The sequence below is a fragment of the Hemitrygon akajei genome, chromosome 5, assembly GCF_048418815.1.
Source record: "Hemitrygon akajei chromosome 5, sHemAka1.3, whole genome shotgun sequence".
NCBI lineage: Eukaryota > Metazoa > Chordata > Chondrichthyes > Myliobatiformes > Dasyatidae > Hemitrygon > Hemitrygon akajei.
In genome coordinates this window covers 76,237,556-76,259,477 of record NC_133128.1, presented here as the reverse complement: position 1 = coordinate 76,259,477, position 21,922 = coordinate 76,237,556, and the positions used below count along the sequence as shown (strand labels likewise).

Here is a 21,922-nt window from a genome sequence, read left to right as displayed (position 1 = left end):
AGACTCACTGGTCTATAATTTCCTGGGCAATTTCTACACCTTTTCTTGAATAAGGGAACAACATTTGCAACCCTCTAATTCTCTGGAACCTCTCCAGTCCCCATTGATGCAAAGATCATCACCAGAGTCTCAGCAATTTCCTCCCTCACCCCCCACAGTGGCCTGGGGTAAATCTTGTCTGGTCCTGGTGACTTATCCAACTTGATGCTTTCCAAACGCTCCAGCACATCCTCTTTCTTAATATCTATATGTTCAAGCTTTTTAGTCTGCTGTAAGTCATCTCTACAATCGCCAAGATCCTTTTCCGTATTGAATAAAGTATTTATTAAGCAAGCAAAGTATTCATCACGTCTGCTATCTCCTCTGGTTCCATGCACACTTTTCCACTGTCACACTTGATGGGTCCTATTTTCTGATGTCTTATCCTCTTGCTCTTCTCATACTTGCAGAATGCCTTGGGGTTTTCTTTAATCCTGAGTAAACAGAATTATGGAGGCATGAGAGAGGAGCTGGCTAAAGTTGATTGGAAGGAGACATTAGCAGACAGAGCAGCAATAGCTGGAGTTTCTGGGGGGAAATTCAGAAGATGTAGGTTAGATACATCCCAAAGGAGAAGTATTCTGAAGGCAGGCTAACGCAACCGTGGCTGACAAGGGAAGTCTAAAGCAAAAAGCGAAACAGAGGGCATAGAATAGAGCAAAAATGAGTGGGAAGAAAGAGGATTGGAAAGCTCTTAAAAGCGAACAGAAGGCAAGTAAAAAAGCCATGGGAGATAAAAGATGAAATATGAAAGTAAGCTAGCCAATAAAATCAAAGAGGATACCAAATTTTTTTTCAGGCATAAAAAGTAAAAGAGAGACCAAACTAGATATTGGTCTGCTGGAAAATGATGCTGGAGAGGTAGTAATGGGGGACAGGAAATGGCAGACAAAATAAACAAGTATTTTGCATCGTCTTCACTATGGAAAACATTAACAGTATGCTGGAAGTTCAAAAGTGTCAGAGGCAGAAGTGAGTGCAATTGCTATTACTATGGAGAAGGTACTTGGAGAGCTGAAAAGTTTGAAGGTAGATAAGTTACCTGAACCAGGGGACTGCAACCCAGGGTTCTGAAGGAGGTGCCTGAAGAGATTATGAAGGCATCAGTAATGATCTTTCAAGAATTACTCATTTTTGACAGGGTTCCAGAGGAAAATTGCAGAAGTCACTCCACTCTTTAAGAAGAGAGGGAGGCAGAAAGAACAAAATTATAGGTCAGTTAGCCTAACCTTAGTGGTTGGGAAGGTGTTAGAGTCAATTGTTAAGAGTGAGGTCTCAGGGTACTTAGAGACACAAGATAAAATAGGCCAAAGTCAGCATGGTTTCCTTAAGGAAAAATTTTGCCTGACAAACCTGGAATTCTCTGAGGAAATGACAAACAGGATAGACAAAGGAGAATCAGTTGATGTTGTGTACTTGGATTTTCAGAAGTCCTTTGACAAGAAGCCACACATAAAGCTGCTTATCAAGTTAAGAGCCCATAGGATTACAGAAAAAATAGTAGCATGGATAGAGGATTGATGTTTGGCAAGAAGCAAAGAGTGGGAATAAAGGGAGCCTTTTCTGGCTGCTGGTGACTGGTGGTTTTCCACAGGGGTCGGTGTTAGGGCTGCTTTTTATGTCAATGATTTGGATGATGTACTTGATGGCTTTGTGGCCAAGTTTCCAGGCAATATGAAAATAGATGGAGGAGCAGGTAGAGTTGAGGAAGCAGGAGATTAGAATGGGCAGAGAAGTGGCAGATTGAATACAATATCAGGAAATGTATGATATTTTGCACTTTGATAACAGGAACAAAAGTGTAGACTATTTTCTAAAAGCAAAAATTTCAAAAATCCGAGGTGCAAAGGAGCTTAGGAAACCTCATACAGGATTCCCTAATGGTTAACTGCAGATTGAATCGGTGGTGAGGAGAGCAAATGGAATGGTAGCATTCATTTTGAGCGAGCTAGAATATAAAAGGATGTAATGCTAGCAACACACACAAAATGCTGGAGGAACTCAGCAGGTCAGGCAACATCTATGGAAAAGACTACAGTTAACGTTTCGGGCTGTGACCCTTCAATGGGAGAAAAATGTTCTACCCCTATGCTTTATCATTCATATATCATACTTCAAAGTGTTACACAATATATTCCTTCCTTACATAATTACTCAAAGTCACCTGAGCACTTAAACTTTAATTTGAGAAAATAGAGTTCTAGGGCAAATTTCAGAGTGCCAACATTGAATTTTGGATATCTAATATTAAATAAAATCTTTGCATATAGAACTGTTGTAATTTGCACTCTCAATGTGGATGTTTTTTGTTTACTTCTTTTAGTCAGGCTTAACATCTCTTAAAGAGCTGAAGCATCTGCTAAGATCCAAAGAAAGAGTATTACTTCAGTCTTCCAAGGCCTTAATAAATCTTATTGAGAGAAAGCATTCCCCATTACCCAGTGCTGAAGAGGTAAGAAATTTACAGGCATTAACAACAAATAACATATTAGTGAAGCCTTTAGCTAATGGGTGAAATGTTGTGCTGGTATCTTGTGTCATTCCATAAATCTTCATAAAGAATAATAAATTAAAATTGTGTATAACAAATTCACCCTCCAAAAGAACCAAATCTGTGTCGTAGGGTTTGAAGGTTTGTGTGCCTCAATAACTGAGAAAGCTATGTTGGCCAGAGTCAGGGTCTTGTGCTTTGACTCTTGATAGAGTCACCCATGCCAAAAAGGTCAACGGGTAGAGACCAGACTAAGAGTGGTCTGTCAGTCCTCCAGGTTCAGGGGTTCAACTCGGGGCTAACAACCCTGACTGGCCAAAAACATTACTACGGAAACAATAATGAAGAATCCTTCTATATCTGTGTGCGACCAAGGACAGAAGGAGATGGAGGACCTTCATTGATGCCCTAAACGCCAGTGGCAGTAAGTAAGTATTAAGAATTCACACTGTGACTGAATTTGGAATTCTCTTTCAATCCATTTGCACAAATCATCAGTTGCTATATATGTACTTTATCTGTAGATTCCTCAGTTGTCAATTTATACTGGTTTTGAAGTATCATGGTAATGAGGCTTTGTTGCAAGAAAATAGAATTCAGTCTGATCATTATTAGCAATAAAACCTCTGTGTCTCCATAGGAAGGTTTAGTTTCTCTCTGGCATGATGAGGGTACTGACCTACAGATCTCTACTGAAAAGATTTCCTCTACCGATCAGACATTAAATAACCCAGTACAGAAGATCTGGCAACGTGTAGTAGATGACAGCTGGATTGTAGGAGCACAAATAACTGAATCCGCCACACTGTAAGTAAATTTAGTAAAAGACAAAATCTGATAATCACCAGTGGCCAATGGAATTAAACTTCCTGGGAGTTAGAAAAGAATATCTGTAATCAGTAGAAATTATTGTATGATGCATATTTTCCTTTTATTTAGATTATAATTTATTTTATTACTTTAGAACAAATTGTTAACACCTTGACTATAAAATATTACTAAAATATGTGTGACACGGCTATAGAATTGCTATTTCACAGTTTCACCAACCAAATTCAATCTGAGGCTCTCTGCGTGCAGTTTGCTCATTCTCCCTATGACAGATTGAGTTTCCTCCTCCATTCTGAAGACATCCAGATGAATAAGTTAATTGGCCACTAAATTACTACTTGTGTGTTGGTTAGTGGTAGAGTCAGCCTTGTAGTTAGTGAGAATGTGGAGAGAATTTTTAAAAAATGAGTTAAAGTAGGATTACTTAAAATGGCCGATTGATGGTAGACATGTTTCTTTCTTTTTCAATCTTTTTATTATTATTATTAATATCAACATAATAAGATTAATACATAGATAATGGGATTACAAACATACACATTTCAATTGAACATGAAAGAATACATAAGCAATAGTTACAATATAAATGTGTCTTCCTAAATCATGGACGATACAAGTAACATATAAACAAAGCAAACCTAGGTATATCATGATATATATTTAAAAAAACAGAAAAGAGAAAAAGAAAAAAAAAATTATGCAAGAAAAACTAATCTAACAATCTAATAACTAATAAGGAAAAAAAAAAGAAAAAAAGGGAAAAAAATAATGAAAAAAAAGGGCTGTTTATAATATCTAACAAAAATACAAAATCATCAGTGTCGACAACTCCGATCCTCTCAACATATGTAAAATCAAAACTGGAAAAACAAATAGGCTTGGAACAGGGTCACATTACATCATATGAAAATATTGAATAAATGGTCTCCATATCTTTTCAAATTTAATAGAAGTATCAAATACAACACTTCTAATTTTTTCTAAATTTAGACATAACATAGTTTGAGAAAACCAATGAAATACGGTAGGAGGATTAATTTCTTTCCAATTCAACAAAATAGATCTTCTAGCCATTAATGTAAGAAATGCAATCATTCGACAAGCAGAAGAGGATAAACAGACTGAGTCCATCATTGGTAAACCAAAAATTGCAGTAATAGGATGAGGTTGTAAATCAATGTTCAATACTGTGGAAATAATATCAAAAATGTCTTTCCAATATTTTTTCTAAAGCGGACAAGACCAAAACATATGAGTTAAAGACGCTATCTCAGAATGACATCTGTCACAAATAGGATTTATATAGGAATAAAAATGAGCCAATTTATCCTTGGACATATGAGCCCTATGCACAACCTTAAACTGTATTATGAATGTTTAGCACATATAGATGATGTATTAACTAATTGAAGAATTTTATCCCAATTCTCAATAGGTATAGTAAGGTTAAGTTCTCTTTCCCAGTCATTTTTCATCTTATAGAAGGACTCTGAACGTATCTTCATAATTATATTGTAGAGTTTTGATATTAGCCCTTTCTGAGAAGGATTTAGTTCAAACAAATTCTCCAAAATACCTGAAGACACAAGATTTGGAAAGGTAGGAAGTACAGTATTTAAGAAATTCCTAATCTGTAAATATCTAAAAAAATAAAATCTAGGCAAATTATATTTATTAGATAATTGTTCAAAAGACATAAAACAATTATCCAAAAATAAATCGGAAAATCGTAGTAATCCTTTAGTCTTCCAAGCTGAATAAGCTTGGTCTATAATAGAAGGTTAAAAAAAGCAATTGGATACAATAGGAATATTTAAAACAAACTGAGTCAACCCAAAAAATTTCCGAAATTGAAACCATATACGTAAAGTATGTTTAACTATCGGATTGTCAATTCGTTTCTGCAATTTAGAAAGAGCAAAGGGAAGAGAAGACACTAAAATAGAACCCAATGCAAATCCTTGTACAGATTTAATTTCCAGGTTCACTCAATGAGGGCTAAAAGATAAATCCCAATCCTTTAACCAACATATCAAATATCGGATATTGACTGCCCAATAATAAAATCTAAAATTAGGCAATGCCAATCCACCTTCCTTCCTTGCCTTCTGTAAATATTTTTTACCTAATCTAGGATTTTTATTCTGCCATATATATGAGGAAATTTTTGAATCAACATTAGCAAAAAAAGATTTTGGAATAAAAATTGGTACTGCTTGAAATATATATAAAAACTTGGGTAAAATAACCATCTTAATAGCATTAATCTGACCTATCAGAGATAAAGATACTGGTGACCATTTAGTAAACAAACATTTAATCTGATCGATTAGGGGTAAAAAATTAACCTTAAATAAGTCCTTATAATTTTTTGTGATTTTAATCCCTGTAAATAAAAGAGTCATTAACTAATTTAAAAGGTAAATTTCCATAAATTGGAACCTGTCTATTTAAAGGAAACAATTCACTCTTATTAAGATTTAATTTATACCCGGAAAAATTACTAAATTGAGCCAACAATGATATAACTGCAGGAATGGATTTCTCAGGATCAGAAATAAATAATAATAAATCATCTGCATATAATGATAGCTTATGTATATCCATCCCATGATTAATGCCAAAAATGTTCTGTGATTCTCTGATAGCAATTGCCAAGGGTTCTAAAGCAATATCAAATAATAATGGACTAAGAGGACAGCCTTGTCTAGTACCCCGAAATAAACGAAAAAAGGGAGATCTTTGATTGTTAGTAAGCACCGAGGCTACTGGAGTTTGATATATCAGTTTAATCCAGGAAATGAATGTCGGACTAAAATTAAACTTCTCAAGCACAGTAAATAAGTATGGCCATTCAACTCTATCAAATGCTTTCTCCGCATCTAATGAAATGACACATTCTGAAGTGCTATGTGAAGGAGTATAAACAATATTCAATAATCTCCTAACATTGAAAAAAGAATAGCGATTTTTAATAAAACCAGTTTGATCTTCCGAAATAATTTGGGGTAATACCTTCTCCAGCCTGGATGCCAGTAACTTGGAAAAGATCTTCGAATCTACATTCAATAAGGATATTGGTCTATAGGATGCACAGTCAGTAGGGTCTTTATCTTTCTTCAATATTAAAGAAATGGAAGCTCTATAAAAAGATTGTGGCAGATTACCCAATCTAATTGTTTCTTCAAAAACCCTGCATAACCAAGGAGAAAGAGTAGAGGAAAAACATTTAAAAAATTCTACTGTATACCCATCTGGACCTGGTGCTTTCCCAGAATTCATAGAGGAAATAACCCCTTTAATTTCGGCATCCGTAATAGGTGTTTCTAATATTGAAAGATCATCTGATGATAATTTTGGAAAATTCAATTTCCCAAGAAAATCACACATGGTATTATAATCATGAGGGAATTCAGAATGATACAGGGAGGTATAAAAATCTTGAAAAGATTTGTTTATCTCATCATGGTTAACTGTCAGATCCCCATTCTGCTGACGAATCTTAGTAATTTGGCGTTTAACCAAAGCATTCTTCAATTGACTGGCTAACAGTTTACCCGATTTATCACTATGTATATAAAAATCAGATCTGGTTTTCATTAATTGATTTTCAATCGAAGATGTAAGTAATAAACTATGTACCATTTGAAGTTCAACCCTTTGTTTGTAAAGCTCCTTACTAGGAGCAGTCGAATATTTCTTGTCAATCTCTTTAATTTTATCAACCAATAAAAGAGTTTCCTTCTTAATGCGTTTTCTCAAACCAACGAAGTAGAAGATAATCTGTCCACGTATATATGCTTTAAAAGTGTCCCAAAGTGTTCCGCAAGAAATATCATCCGTGGAATTAGTTGAAAAGAAGAAATCGATCTGTTCCTTCATAAATTTAATAAAATCCGGATCTTGCAGTAAGGTAGAATCAGATCGCCATTGTCTAGCACTAGAAGCTGTATCTGTAAATTTAATAGAAAGTTTTAATGGAGCATAGTCAGAGGTGGCTATAATATCATAATTACAACCAATTACCGATGGAATAAAACAAGAGTCAATAAAAAAATAATCAATTCTCGAGTAAGAATGATAAACATGTGAGAAAAATGAAAACTCTTTGTCCTTAGAATGCCGAAATCTCCAAATATCAAAAATTCCATTATCAGTCAAAAAAGAGTTAATATATGTGGCCGACTTATTAGGTGAAGTCTGAGTAGATATAGATCTGTCCAACAAAGGATTTAAACAACAATTAAAGTCACCACCCATTATTAACCTATATTCATTTAGATTAGGTAGAGAAGTAAATAAGGACGTAAAAACATCGGGATAATCCACATTTGGAGCATAAATATTAACCATAGCAACCTTTTTGTTAAAAAGTAACCCAGTAATTAACAAAAATCTACCATTCAGATCTGAAAAAATATCATGTTGGACAAATGCAATAGAGGAGTCAATAAAAATTGAAACTCCCTTTACTTTAGCATTCGAATTTGAATGGTACTGTTGACCCTTCCAAAACCTAAAAAAGCGATAATTGTCCTCTTTCCTCACATGAGTTTCTTGTACAAAAATAATATGTGCATTCAGTCTTTGGAATACTTTGAAAATCTTTTTCCGTTTAATCGAATGGTTTAAGCCATTAGTATTCCAAGAGACAAAATTAATGGTCTGAGCTATATTTCTGAAATCAACCCTTTGGTATATAAAGGGTTAACCAGATTATTAACTCATGCACCCGGAAGAGGAACAAAAAATAAGGGGCGGACCCGGAAGTGACGACATCGTGGACATTTTAGTAGTTTAAAATCAGCCCAAATGAAGAAACTAAAAAAAACTGATATAAAGAACATAAGATTTAGAAAAAGACCCCCCATCCCCCACCCAAGAGGAGAAAATCCCTCCCCAGCCAGGAGAAGGCTGGGAAGAAAGAGAAATGAACCTAAATCTACCCCCATATCAGCAGAAGGCAACTCCATATATAAAGGGAAAAAAAATCCACCCAAACTCTAAAGAAATAATAATCACTATACTAAAACCAAACTTCTTAATATAATTGCTAGTTAAAAAAACAAAAACGATATAATCACTAGTAACTTATAAATCGGGTTAAAACCCAAACAAACCAAAAAAAATTTAAACTGTGATAAGAAATGCATTATAAGAAGAAGACGAGAGAGAAAAAAATGGCGAAATCAAAAAAAGGCCAAAAATATTTTAGAGAAGAAACCGCCATCTTAGTAAAAAAAAAATTTGCCTTTGAAGGATTAATAATAATGACCAAAAATAAAATACAGTGATTGAAGTAAGTAAAATAAAAAGATTAGTACGTTAAAAAAAACTTTAACTAGAGTATAAAATATAGAGTAAACCTACACCAATAGCCAGAAACAAGATCTGGTTTTGGAAACAAAAACCATCTTGCAACGATCAAAATCACTCATTTATTAGAGACGAGAATCCGCAGCAGTAGGGAAGTTCTCATTCAGAAAGCTTCGAGCTTCAGATGTAGAAAGGAAAACACGCCGTGATGCATTGGGAGGCGAGATTCTGAGCTTTGCAGGGTATAAGAGCGCAGGTTTTAGATTTTTCTCATAACATTCGGACATCAGAGGTTTAAAAAGAAGCCTTGCCTTCATTACTTCTGGACTAAAATCCTCCACTAATCGAAAATTGAATTCTTGGAAATTGACCATCCCTACACGCCGAGCCATACGAATAAGTTGCTCTTTAACATGCACATAGTGAAATCGTCAATTACAACCGGTGGTTTAGCTGAAGCACTTTGTGATCGACGCATAATTCTGTGAGCACAATCAAGTAACGGAGGACTGTCTGGGAATACAGAAAGGAACGCATCCTTTAAAAGTTGAGCAAAATACTTCGAGGGGTCCCCTTGTTCAATACCTTCCGGGAGACCGAGTATGCGTAAGTTCTGTCTTCTGGACCGATTTTCAAAGTTGACACTCTTGGCTTTAAATGTTTCCACCTGTTTAATCGTCGAAGATAATTTCTGCTCCAGTTTTTCGATTATCAAGTCTCGCTTCTGAGCGTCCTCTTGCAAAGTTGCGATTAGAGCTTGCTGCTGGTTAACTACTGAATCCGTCTTATCCATATAATCCTGAAAAGCCTTTATATCTTGTTTGAAAATTTGTCATTGTTCTTCAAATTTTTCATTTAAAACCTCCAATAACATTTCATAAGTCAATTCAGTGCGCTTAGGATCGGTCTTTTTCTTCTTCCTGTTCCCGTTAGAATCTTTCCCAGGGTCTCGCCCTTTAGATCTCAAAGCCATTTCTGAACTCATTTCTTCAAAAATTCACAATAAACTCTTAAAGATGTCCAAAAAAGTAGCAAGAATCTTTTGGTGTAGGTAAAAGTAAGTTAAATAAGGGTGATCATAGGTTAAAAAAAGTAAAGGTTATGGAGCAAATCTGAAATAGTGCTCACTCCATGAGTGTCTCCTGCTGACCTCCTCAACGGTAGACATGTTTCTATGCATGTGTCTCTGTGGCTATGTGGATTCCTCCCAAATCCAAGAATGTGTTGACTGATAGGTTAATTGTCCCATATAAATAGCTATTAGTATGTAGAAGAGTAGAGTCTGGGGAAAGAACATACAAAATGCTGGAGGAATTCAGCAGGTCAGGCAGTGTCTATGGAGGGAAATAAACAGTCAACATTTTAGACTGAGCCTCTTCATCAGGACTGTAAATGAAGAGGGCAGAAGCCAGATCGGGAAGGTGCAGGAGGGGAAGGAGTACAAACTAGCAGGTGATAGGTGAGAACAAATGAAGAGGAAGGAAAGTGGATGGAGAGAGGGAATAAAATAAGAAGCTGGGAAGTAATAGGTTGAAGAGGAAAAGTGATGAAGAAGAAAGAATCAGATAGGACTATGAAAGAAAGGGAAGGAGGAGGCACACTAGAGGGAAACAATGAGCAGAATAGGGGTAGTGGGGAACCAGAAAGGACAATGGAAAAAGAGAAAAGGGAGAGGGGAAGAAATTACCAGAAGTTAGAGAAATTAACGTTCATGATATCAAGTTGGAAGCTACGATACGAGTGCAGTGGGACAGGAGCAGGCAGAAACAATGAGCCTACCAGGACAGTCAGGTTTGTGGATCTTGGGTAGGAAGTTGAAATGAGCAGTGCAGGGTATGGGAACCATGATGTTGGTTGGCAGTGAATGGGAGAGGCAATGAAGTTGATGATGGTGTGGGAGATAGTGGCTTGATGCCCCTTATTGGGGTCCTGTTCAAGGGGCAAGAAAAAGGAGATACCCCTTGTTGAGTTGCCATTTGGTCTCAGCAAGGTTGATTAATTCATTCTTCTTGGCTACACGTAGCAGAGGAATCAAAAGCACAAATATTCTTGGTGGGCATTTTTTTTTAAATGCCATTAAGTGTGCTAGATTTAGTATGGTTACTTGAGATTCTAATTTTAGTAAGTGATTTGATTCTTGGAAATTATATTTCTGCATCTTTTTAAATATACAAAACACTACATTGAAAGTATAATCAATGGTTGTAGAACACATAAAGACCTTTATCGGTCCTGAAGAAAAGTTTTGGCACAAAACGTTGACTGTTTATTCATTTCCATAGAAGCTGCTTGACCTGCTGAGTTCCTGCAGCATTTTGTGTCTGTTACTTTGAAGCAGACCTTTTTACATTCTGTGTCAAACCAATCTACATATATGCTGCTAGAATAGAAGATATAAATATTATGTACACATTAAAAGTTCAGTTATCCAGCTGCCAGGTAATCAAGCACAAGGGTTACTTGTTAGTCAAACCAACCACATTCTCTGTTCTGCCTACTGTGCTGGCCTGTCTCTGCCTTGGTGCTGCTCCTGCATCAACTAAATCACTCCCTCGGCAATGTCTGTGCTGGCTGGGTAACTCACTCTATGTCACCTTTACAAAGGCTTGTTTGTTCCTTTTGCAAGAGCAGTTACTGAAGTCTGCCGGATTATAAAATGCCAGTGAACTAAACATATGCTGTAATAGATCAGACAATAGAAATTGCATAATTTCTGTATTTCCCCAGTGTACTCCTTCCTTCCTTATTGTTGTATGCTAAATATTTAGTTTTGTTTTTAACCTACCTAACAACAATAAAGACATAAAATATCAGTTTTCTAAAAGACTCCAGTGAGAATTCAGACAGGTTGTTATGATTAGAACTGTTTCTGGAACCATCTTTTAGTGGTCACTGATTAGTTAATTTGAACCTTGTGTCTGGTTCCTTACAGAATATTTGATTCCGTGAGTTTGTCACTAGTGATGGATCCTGACCCTCTAAATGGTGCTCCAATGATTCACTCTCAGAGTAAAGTACTGAAGCTAAGAAAACCTGGGGTATCACCATTACTTCCTCAGTGTCCAGTAGAACCTCCATTAAAGAAATCAAGACTGGACTTGCAAGATATAAAAGATTTGAACAGCTGCCGTATAGAAGATCCATGTTTTCAGATTTACAAAGATCATACACAAACCATCACAGTTGTAACAAATCTTTCTCCACTGCTAGTTTTCAGTAATATTCACTGTTCTGTGTTACTGCATGGTATGATGATGGGTTCTAACCAGAAAAGTATCTCACCATGTGGGAAGGTATCCTTAAACCTGGAGGACATCTGGAATGAAAAGTATACAACAGTCTTAATGCAGAATCCTTCGCTATGTACAGGTAACTTTAAAGTTTTTAAAATTTAATATTAATTTTTGTAAAAGTAAGGATATTTTGTTATTTATTGAGCTGCCTGAAATGATTGACATTAAAAGGTCTTTCTTTATCTGATGGAAAAGGTTTGAGTGGTGGAGAAACACTGGCATGAGCAAGTTGGGCTACAAGGTGTTAGACATTCAATTTAGAAAATCTCAATCTGCCTGCATCTACCTGTATGCATAATTTAACAGCCTTGAAGTTTCTTTATCAATTTAATGTTAGACTTGACAATAACACACAAAGTCTCAAAAGTTGTAAATCAATTAAGAAGCTATTTTAAAATTATTATCGAATTTCTCAAGTCTTAGTTTTACAGGCAATAACGGAGACTGGGTTATTTTCACTAGCAAATGTCTGTATTTATGTTTGTCCAGAATACCCATTATTTTGTAGACAACAGTCAGCCAGGGCTCCAATTTCTTTTTTTTTAAGCTTGCTTACAAATATAAATTAAGATCAATCATGCAAACTTACTGTCCCCTGCACTTATAAAGTTTGTCTGCAGTGTGAATATATTCCCATTCTTCAGGAAAGTACACTGAAAAGTTGCGCACTTCCAAGAGGTTTCATTTTACCATAGGGCCACACTCATGATTATTTTACCTGAAAGGTCAAGTTTGAACCCTGCCCTATCTAATAATAAAGAGTGTGCAAAAGCGATACTTTTCTCATGCATTAGTTAGATAAGGTAACCTGTTTTCTCAGTCAAAATAAATTGGACTTGACAACTTTGTGTTTTCCATAAGTATTAATTTAAAGTAGCATTTATTTTAGCAATTGATTATTAAATTGGAGACTAATTAAAACAGTATTAAAATATTTCTTATTATATATTTGAGTGCTTCATCTCTAAATATTTCAATTTTATTAACAGTAGAATAATTTCAGATTACTGCTGTTAGCCTAAAACTGGTGAGCTAACTTGTAAAGCACTTGATCAACTTCATTAACATCCACTAACTATGTTATCAGTTGGCTGCAGATTTAACTTTTTTGTGACTTTTGTCATATCTTTCATAACATGCATCTAGAAAAGACTGCATTTTATAGAACTTGAGTTGCTTGAAGTACACTTGAAAATTTCCCCTTCACTGATCAAATTATCTTTCTATTTCCTTTTCATTGTGTCAATATTGAACATATACTTTTTCTCTAATAAAACAAATCCAATTTGAAATCTTGGTACAGAAAGGATTTTAAATAATTTCATCTATGTCAGGATTGAAATACCTTAACTTTTACATTTATTTTTAAAAGCTTTTAACTGACCTGTAATAGGAAATACATCAATACATAATACATAAATATGATTGTCTAGAGTTGTACTTATTGATAATTTCAATAACCATGTGGAAAAGAAAACAATATGAAACCATTTCTTTGACTGGAATTTTGTACGAATTTTGTACAAATTTTGCTTATGATTTTCACCATATGTGGCTAGAGATGGAATTTACAGACAATATTCTGTTATATTTTTGTTTGATCATCTGAGAGTTAAGTTTAAGACTTTGTTCACTGTGTTGTCTTCCTTTATTAAATGTTTATGCACTCAAGGGAGCAAGAGCAGCCTCCAATGCTCTGTCAGGAATGCCATACAAACTATTTTCTAAATAAATGCATGTCAGTTTTTTGTTTGTTAATCATAGTGAATCTAAAACAATGTGACAATGATAGCACTAGTTAAAGGAGATCACCTAGCATACGAAGGGTCTCGGCCCGAAACGTCAACAGCGCTTCTCCCTACAGATGCTGCCTAGCCTGCTGTGTTCTACCAGCATTTTGTGTGTGTTGTCACCTAGCATACATTATGTTACAGTTCTTTTTCTAAGAATAATTACATTGGTTTTCCTTCACCATTTTAAAAAGTTAAAATAAATCTTTGAACATCACAGACTCCCAATCTTAAATCTATTCCACTATTTAAACTCCTTAACAAGCAGTAGTTTTGTAGTTTTTAGTTTACATTTCAGGAAAATGAAATATTTTAACAATTTTTAAACCAGTAACAAAAGTGTCCTTCATCACGTTATAGCAGCTAATTGGAGACTTTATTGTTTATAATGAATATTTGTAATCATCCCTGATTTAACAGCATCTTAAATAGTTGTCATTACATCTCTTTTGTTAAGGAGCTTGATCAATGTGTTAGCTATGGCTTTGTTGAAAGTACTTTTATTTTATAATAGGTTGTGAGTTCAAATTAAAGGAGAAAACAGTTTTGACTTTTTAGCTAAGTCATAAAACACCAATTTGTCCTGATCCAAGCACATAGATGCAGTCTATCTCAAAAACAATTTTTTAACCATGGACTTTGTCTACTCTTCCTACTGTCTCACAATAGCAGCCAACATAATTAAAGACATTTCCCACCTGTGGCATTCTCTCACCTCCTCCATTTCATTTGGCAGAAGATACAGCACCTTGAAAACGCACACCAGTAAGCTTAAGGACAATTTCTGTGCTGCTGTTATAAGACTAGTCAAACTTCTTGGACAATAAAGAAGAATTCTTGATCTTGCAAACCACTTTGATGTGGCATTTACACCTTATTATCTGGCTGCGCAGCTCTTTCTAACTGGGATAGCTAACTTGCACATCCGTAAATGACTGGGGCTGTCTTGGTATTTCTCGGGCACTGGCCTCTTCAGGAAGAACATGTTGCAGCTGACACTGAGATCCATCAGCCTGAGGTACAAGCAGGACAAAACCCCACTGGTCATTGAGCTGAGGGAGTCCCATCAACCCACTGGTGAGGAGTACCAATTCCCCCAATCCATACCGACCATAAATGGAGAGTTCAAGCTGAAGTAGACCAGGCCATACAGAACAAATTAGAATACTGTCAATACTGCTACAGTATTATAAAACTGTGTATTAGTTCCTAATAGATATCAATGGAAGAATTTATCACTACCATTATCTCTTGGTATAGTGTTTATTTCTTGCCAAATCTCAGTGACAAAAATCACTGCTTTTTGAACACAAACACACTCAACTGACACTTTAAAAACTGTTCACTCTAAGCATGGTGTGGAGTCTATGCAAGTGCGCATGACCGGCGCTAGTTGGAAACTGTTTGGCAACAGTCTTTCAAATCTATCTGTTTATATTAACCACTTCAGATTAAGTGAAGTGAATGAAGCAGTAAATGATAAAAGCATGTGTAATGCCCTGGGTATTATTTCTACTGCTATGCTGTGACATTTTTATTTTAGCAATTTTCTGCAAAAGCAGTGTGCTCTGCTAGTAAGAATGTTTTGGCTTTGGCTAAAGATAGGAGTCATGTTATCCAACTGTATCAGCCATTTGGGATTCTCTTGGTACTCATAACTTACTGTCCAGTGGGATGTCATGGAACATTCAAGGGGGCTGGGCAGGATCAGTGTCTGGAGGTAAGTAGTCTGGTGTCTTCCAGCAGGGCTGCAGAGTGGGGCACAAAGGAAGATGCAGAATGACGCTTGAAGGAGAGAGCCCATTGTAAGAAGTGCTTTGTTTAAACAGGTAGTTCTGAGGAGGAAGTGAAAATACTCCTGAGTTAGCCAGTTTGTTTGAGATGGTCTTCACAAGAAGTTTGAACTGTGACTAGTGTCTTTCACACAGAACATGGGATCAGCGTGTGAGTGAAGTGATACACCCAATTACTCCTGAAATGAGCTCCCAACAGTTATGTGCACATTGGACTAGTGTAACTGTAATGGGCCTTTTTATTCTTTACTTTTCCTGTGAACTTTTTGATAAAGTTGTAAAATCGGCAAATATACTCTGTATAATTTTATGCTGGTGTACAATCTGTCATTTCTTGGTGACTTATCATTCTGTATGGGGCAGTATTTACACAGCATTCACAAAATCATTGCTTCTTAACTTTCATCTTAACTTTCCTATTTGGTTGAAACCCAAATCATGCCAACTCAAGCGTATATTGCTTATGAAAGGTGGCCTTCTCATGGCTGAGTCATGTGATTGTTAGCAGAGTTAGCTAACAAGCAAAGTCTGTATGTGAGCCCAGTGAGGGGTTGCACATGAAATGAAAGAAAATAAGATGTTTGTAAATGAAATTTAAAATCTAGCAGCATAGTATAGTCTGTTAATGCACACAATAGTTCTCATAATTTTTGAAAAGAAAACACAATAAATTGAGACCGATGAATTTATTACCCTCATTCAATTGCACAGTATGCATCATTTTCTGACTGGAAAATGAACCTTCAGCTGAGAACTAGAATTGCTCTAGGACCTTTTGGCATAGTGGGTAAATTCTGATTCATTTTATCTAAATTATTTCAGATGCATTACCTGTTTAAACAGCTTCAGTTTTGTAATTAATGCAATGATTTTTTACTTCACCTTTTTGTAAACTTTCTGTCCATTTCTACCCTCCCGGATGAGCCAAAACAATTTTCAAATGAAATCCAAAAAGTGAGGTTTATTCTAATAGGGAACAAATTATCAAATCCAATTTTAAATAATCCTTGGGTTTGGCTATGATTTAGGTTTTGTGAAACATCTTTTATAAATTCGCTGTGTGTTACTGCTTCTACTATCCTTCTCAGAAAGACTTCTCTTAGGAAAAACTTGCCTACTGCTGTAGATATTTTATGCTATGTAAATTTTAAATAAACTATGTCATGAGCAGTGTTGTTTTCTTACAGTTTGATACTGTGCAGAGATTAACTAACCTGGCAGACGAATGTAAAAATTTCTACTATCTGATTACATATTTCTGTCAAGTTCTCTTACAGTTTACAGAATTCAGAATGCCACATTTTCAGGTTAAGCTTTCATGGAATAACAATAATTTGAATATATTGATAAAATACAGTGGATTCCAGTTAATTGGGAAATAATTAAAAAAGGTTAAAAAAAAACTGAATAACAAGTGATGTATTTAAATGAAATCCAGAACAAATTAGCACACTACCAATAGTACTGTAAAATTGTGTATTAGTTCCTAATAGTTATCAATAGAGGAATTCATCCAATGTGGGCAATGATCAAAGTAAGTGCAGGCACCTAGGACAGATAAAGGGCTGCCTTAATACAATGTTATTGATCATTGCATCCTCCAAATCTTTATTTCATTATAACATTCAAGGTGATTATCGATCCCTTCAAATTCTTCACAGTTCCTAACTTGCTGATGTAGTGAAATCATTTCATTTTCACTTTCAGCTATTTCTGGCATGTCCAAGCCTCATTGCATGAAACTACAATGAGTACAACAGTTCTGAATCGCCTTACTGCTTATTCCTTGCCAGTTATCAGTGACAAATACTACTGCTTTTTGAACACAAACACACGCAACTGACACTATTTAAAAGCTGTTTGCTCTGAGCACAGTGAGGCATCTAACAGCCATACAAGTGCGCACAACTGATGCTGGTTGGAACATGTTTAACACAGTCTTCTGTCTCAATTAAGCAACAGACTGGCCAAAATAAACGAAGGAAATCCCGGCTATTTTCTCAATTGTTCTTTAAAAATTGTCGCAAATAAACAGCTGCTCCGATTAACCAATGGCCCATTTAACTGGAATCCGCTGTATTAATCATACATTTTTTTGTCTGTCCCTCAGATTATTTACTTGAGTTATATTTTTATTTCTTTAGACGAAGCTGCTGAAGACTTTTATGCAATTATAGCCACTTCCCAAAGGTCATTCTTCAGAATATTCTCCCGTGATTATACACTTCCTCCAGTGAAAGATTGGCTATTGGGTCCAATGCAATGTGAGCCTCTGAAAATCTATCCAGAATATTGGCGGTGCTTAAAAATGGGGTTTCTCCTCAACTGGCATCTCCAAAGTCCCTTTAAAGGAATTTTAACAGTGATATGGAGGTAAGGTTCAGTGAGTTTTTTTCTAAAATAGTACTTAATAATACGGTATTTCTTCCTCACTTGCTTTTTATTCTCAAGGTAGCAAATTTGCCTTAATAAACATATTACCATGCCATTGAAATATTCAGAATGATTTTATTTCTACACCAGCAATACTGAAATATGCAGAAATAAATTATTGTTATTTCATCATTGTAGATTTTTTGCACAGTTGCAATTTTCTTTTAATTTGTCAGGGAACATGTTCCTTAAAACAACACTTTTGAAAAGACAGAATAAGTTATATCAAATATAATTATACACACAGTGGCCACTGAGTTTCTGTTAATGGTTTTCTGCTGCTATAGCAGAAGACCTTCAAGGATTGATGTGTTGTGCATTCATTGCTGCTGTTCTGCACACCATTGTTATAATGTGTGGTTATATGACTTACTGTTGCCTTCCTGTCAGCTTGAACCAGTCTGACCATTCTCCTCTGACCTCACTAATAAGGCAGTTTCGCCCACAAGAACTGCTGCCTATTGGATTTTTTTTTGTTTTTCACACCATTCTGTATAAACTCTAGAGACTGTGTGTGAAAGTCCCCTGAGATCAGCAGTTTCTGAGATACTCAAACCACCCTTATGGCATCAACAATCATTCCACAATCTAAGTTACTTAGATCACATTTCTTCCCCATTCTAATGTTTGGTCTGAACAACTGAATCTCTTGAACATGTTTGCTGCCACACGATTGGCTTATCAGCTATTTGCATTAGCAAGCAGGTGTACAGGTATACCTTAAAAATCATACACTGAGTATATATGAAATTCTCATAGAAATAGTATGAATGATTTTAAGGAATTATTGTCCTTTTAGGATAAAAGCTCATTTAAAAACAGCATTTTAGTTTAATGAAAGATTTCCTCAGTATTGAAATGGATGTTGAATAATCTTGGAGAGTGGGGCTGAATTACAATCTTTTGACAAGTGAAATACAGCAGAAGAGTTTCTGGTACAAGTCTGAAATAAGCTTTCCCCTTTTGATCCTTTGTTTTTAATGTCCACCAAATCTGTTAATAAAATAAATAATCCCTAGTAAACAAAGTTCCTTATTCCTCAGATACCTATTCTTTAACTGCAGTAGAATGTACTGCTGTACCACACAAAATAGGGTTTTTATATCAACTGTTTTATTTCACAGTGGTCATTGAAAAAAAATTGAGAATCCTTAATACTGATGTAACAGTTTCAGTCATGCACCCTTCTGTTTGTCTTTCACTTGTCGAAAGATTGTAATTCAGCCAATTCATCTCTCCCAAGATGAGTCAACATCTATTTCAATACTGAGAGCATTGTACATTATGATAGAATGGTGTTTTCAGCTGAGCTTTTAAATTGTATTTATTTATTCATTCAGGTGCATGTATAAAAAATAATCCCGTAATATCTTGAAGAGGAAGAGGGCATTCTCCTGGGGTCCAAACCAATATCCATCCCTCAGCCAATGCCAAAAAAAAACATTTATCTCATTTGCTGCTTGTGGGATTTGGTTGCAGATTAGACAGTGTAAAACATCAGTGACTGCACTTTGATAGAAAATGTATTGCATTGGCTGAATAACATATTGGAATCTCAAGAGGTATTGGAACAAGTTATATAAGTAAGCTTTCTTTCTCTACTTGTTTCAAGAATAAATTTTCTTCAACCTCTATCATCAATTTATAATTTTCTAATTTTATTTTCCTAGGAATAAATCAGTTTTGCTGATGTTTCTTCATAGTCTTATTGAAGTCCTTACACAAGGTTGTGAAATAACACACATGAGACCTGGAATTGAAGACCAAATGACAGACGTTTTGGGACATGATCTTGAACAAGAGGCACTGGCGTTCAGAAATTGCATTATTTCTGCAATTGTAGAAGCTGAGAATGAATTCACAATGAGAACTAAAGCAGAGAAAAAGAAGAATATTTTTCTCAGCTCTCCTCTGTTAGACAGTGAGGCAAAATTACAGGAGTACAGAGAGAAGTTCAAAGTCGAACAAGAACGAAGTATTTTGGGGATGAACCTGTCAATCACAGTTCCTCAGTACAGACAAATAACAAAGGAGCTGACTGACATGCAGCTGAACACTGATAGCTCTGCATGGAGGCTCAGTAGATTCCACACTTCATTTTCTGTTTAATAATTGAGATCTAATTTCCATGAATTCAACAGAGAAGATAATTTGATTAGACAAATGTGCATATTTCTTTCATCCTTTTTGCTGTTTTCATCCCTTGGAATGCTGTTGTTAAAAGTCTTTGTCCTGTCTCCAGAACAGTTTTATTGCTCATGTAGAGCTGTGCATGTTGTTGTCAATATAACAAGCTTCTCTATTTAGTTACTGCTTTGGAAATGGGGAGATTGTATGAGAGGTTGGTAATTGAGGAAGATGGTAGGAGAAACCTAATTGTTAATAGGTGTTACAATACTTCATTTTAAAAATTGTATTTCTGGCTTAATATATTTTGTAGTTCCCGTTGGTATTATTTGCATCAAAGATACAAATGCTACATCAAAATTAAATTTCAATTCTGTTTAATCTTTTCTATTCTCAGACATTATCAACTATACAATTTAAAGTATTTGTTGAATCAGATTGTGCTGATCCAGGCATATGCCTTGCAGTCACTATGATCTTTAACTCCATTAACACTCTATGTATTTGCAGCTACATGGTTTCCAATGTACATTTCCCAATTCCTGTGGTCGTATACTGGTCATTTCATGAGGTCCAGTAGACCGCATATGGTAACTGTGTTTCAGGTAGAATGAACTAAGATCCTGCCAATGGATTACAGGTTTCTGTCAGAAGGCCTCTTCACTCCTTCCAATATAAGTAAACTAGGTTAAACCAAAGTTGTCAAAAGGCTTTGAAAGTTGGAAATCCCTTTAGAGTGGGTTCAGTACAGAAATCCAAAGTGCAGCAAGAATGTAGAACTGTGTGTTCTAGCAAATTGTGTCAATATTGCTCTCACCTTTTCTTCTACAAACACTTTGCTGGTACCAAGTGGCAACACCTCAAGAAGTTAAACTTTGTTGTGTAACATTCCAAATATGTATATACAGCCCATGATATATCAACAAATAGGAACCAGGAACTGTGGAGGCAGCAGTAATTTTCTCTAAACTCACATTGTATGAGTGACTGTCAGTTTTTCAATGAAGTCTGATTGTCTGGAGTAATTAGATTGCTATATTAAAAAACACAATGCTTTTAAGGCTAACTGCAACCAGGCTCTGATTAATTCTTTCCAAACCGTAAGAAATAGGAGCAGAATTAAGCTATTTGGCCCATCAAGTCTACTCTGCCATTTGATCATAGCTGATTTATTTTCCCTCTCAACTCCACACTCCTGCCTTTGATGCCCTTACCAATCAAGAACATTAACCTCCGCGGTAAATATACCCAATGACTTAGACTTAACAATCATTTGTAGCAATGAACTCTGCAGATTCACCAGCCCCTTGGTAAGATGGATTCCTCCTCTCTGGTCTAAAGGGATGTCCTTGTATTCTGAGGGTGTGCCCACTGTTCCTAAGCTTTCCCAATATTGGAAATACCTTCTCCATGTCCACACCACCTAGGTTTTTTCAGTATTCAGTAGGTCTCAATGAGATCATAGAAAACATAGAAACTTAGAAAACCTACAGCACAATACAGGCCCTTGGGCCCACAAAGTTGTGCAGTACATGTCCCAACCTTAGAAATTACTAAGGCTTACCCATAGCTGCCTATTTTTCTAAGCTCCATGTACCTATCCAACAGTCTCTTAAAAGACCCTATCGTATCCGCCTCCACCACCATTGCCGGCAGCCCAGTCCACGCACACACCATTCTCTGCATAAAAAAAACTTACCCCTGACATCTCCTCTGTACCTACTCCCCAGCATCTTAAACCTGTGTCCTCTTGTGGCAACCATTTCAGCCCTGGGGAAAAAGGCTCTGACTCCACATGATCAATGTCTC

General features: G+C 35.8%; 1 protein-coding gene across 4 annotated transcripts in view; it reads left to right on the top strand.

Moving 5' to 3' along the window:
* The window catches only part of fancb (FA complementation group B), a 30,544-nt gene extending 10,050 nt beyond the window's left edge, over positions 1-20,494 (top strand). For 2 of the 4 annotated variants that reach the window (XM_073045821.1, XM_073045822.1), the window contains exons 5-9: positions 2,363-2,491; positions 3,171-3,337; positions 11,610-12,046; positions 17,698-17,926; positions 19,657-20,494. In XM_073045821.1, the coding sequence (XP_072901922.1) occupies positions 2,363-2,491; positions 3,171-3,337; positions 11,610-12,046; positions 17,698-17,926; positions 19,657-20,095 (1,401 nt within the window). In that variant the 3' untranslated portion in view covers positions 20,096-20,494. Of the gene's footprint in view, positions 1-2,362; positions 2,492-3,170; positions 3,338-11,609; positions 12,047-17,697; positions 17,927-19,326; positions 19,570-19,656 lie in introns of all 4 variants that reach the window. The other 2 variants (XR_012098962.1, XR_012098961.1) reach the window with 2 other exon arrangements.
* The last annotated feature ends 1,428 nt before the right edge of the window (positions 20,495-21,922 follow it).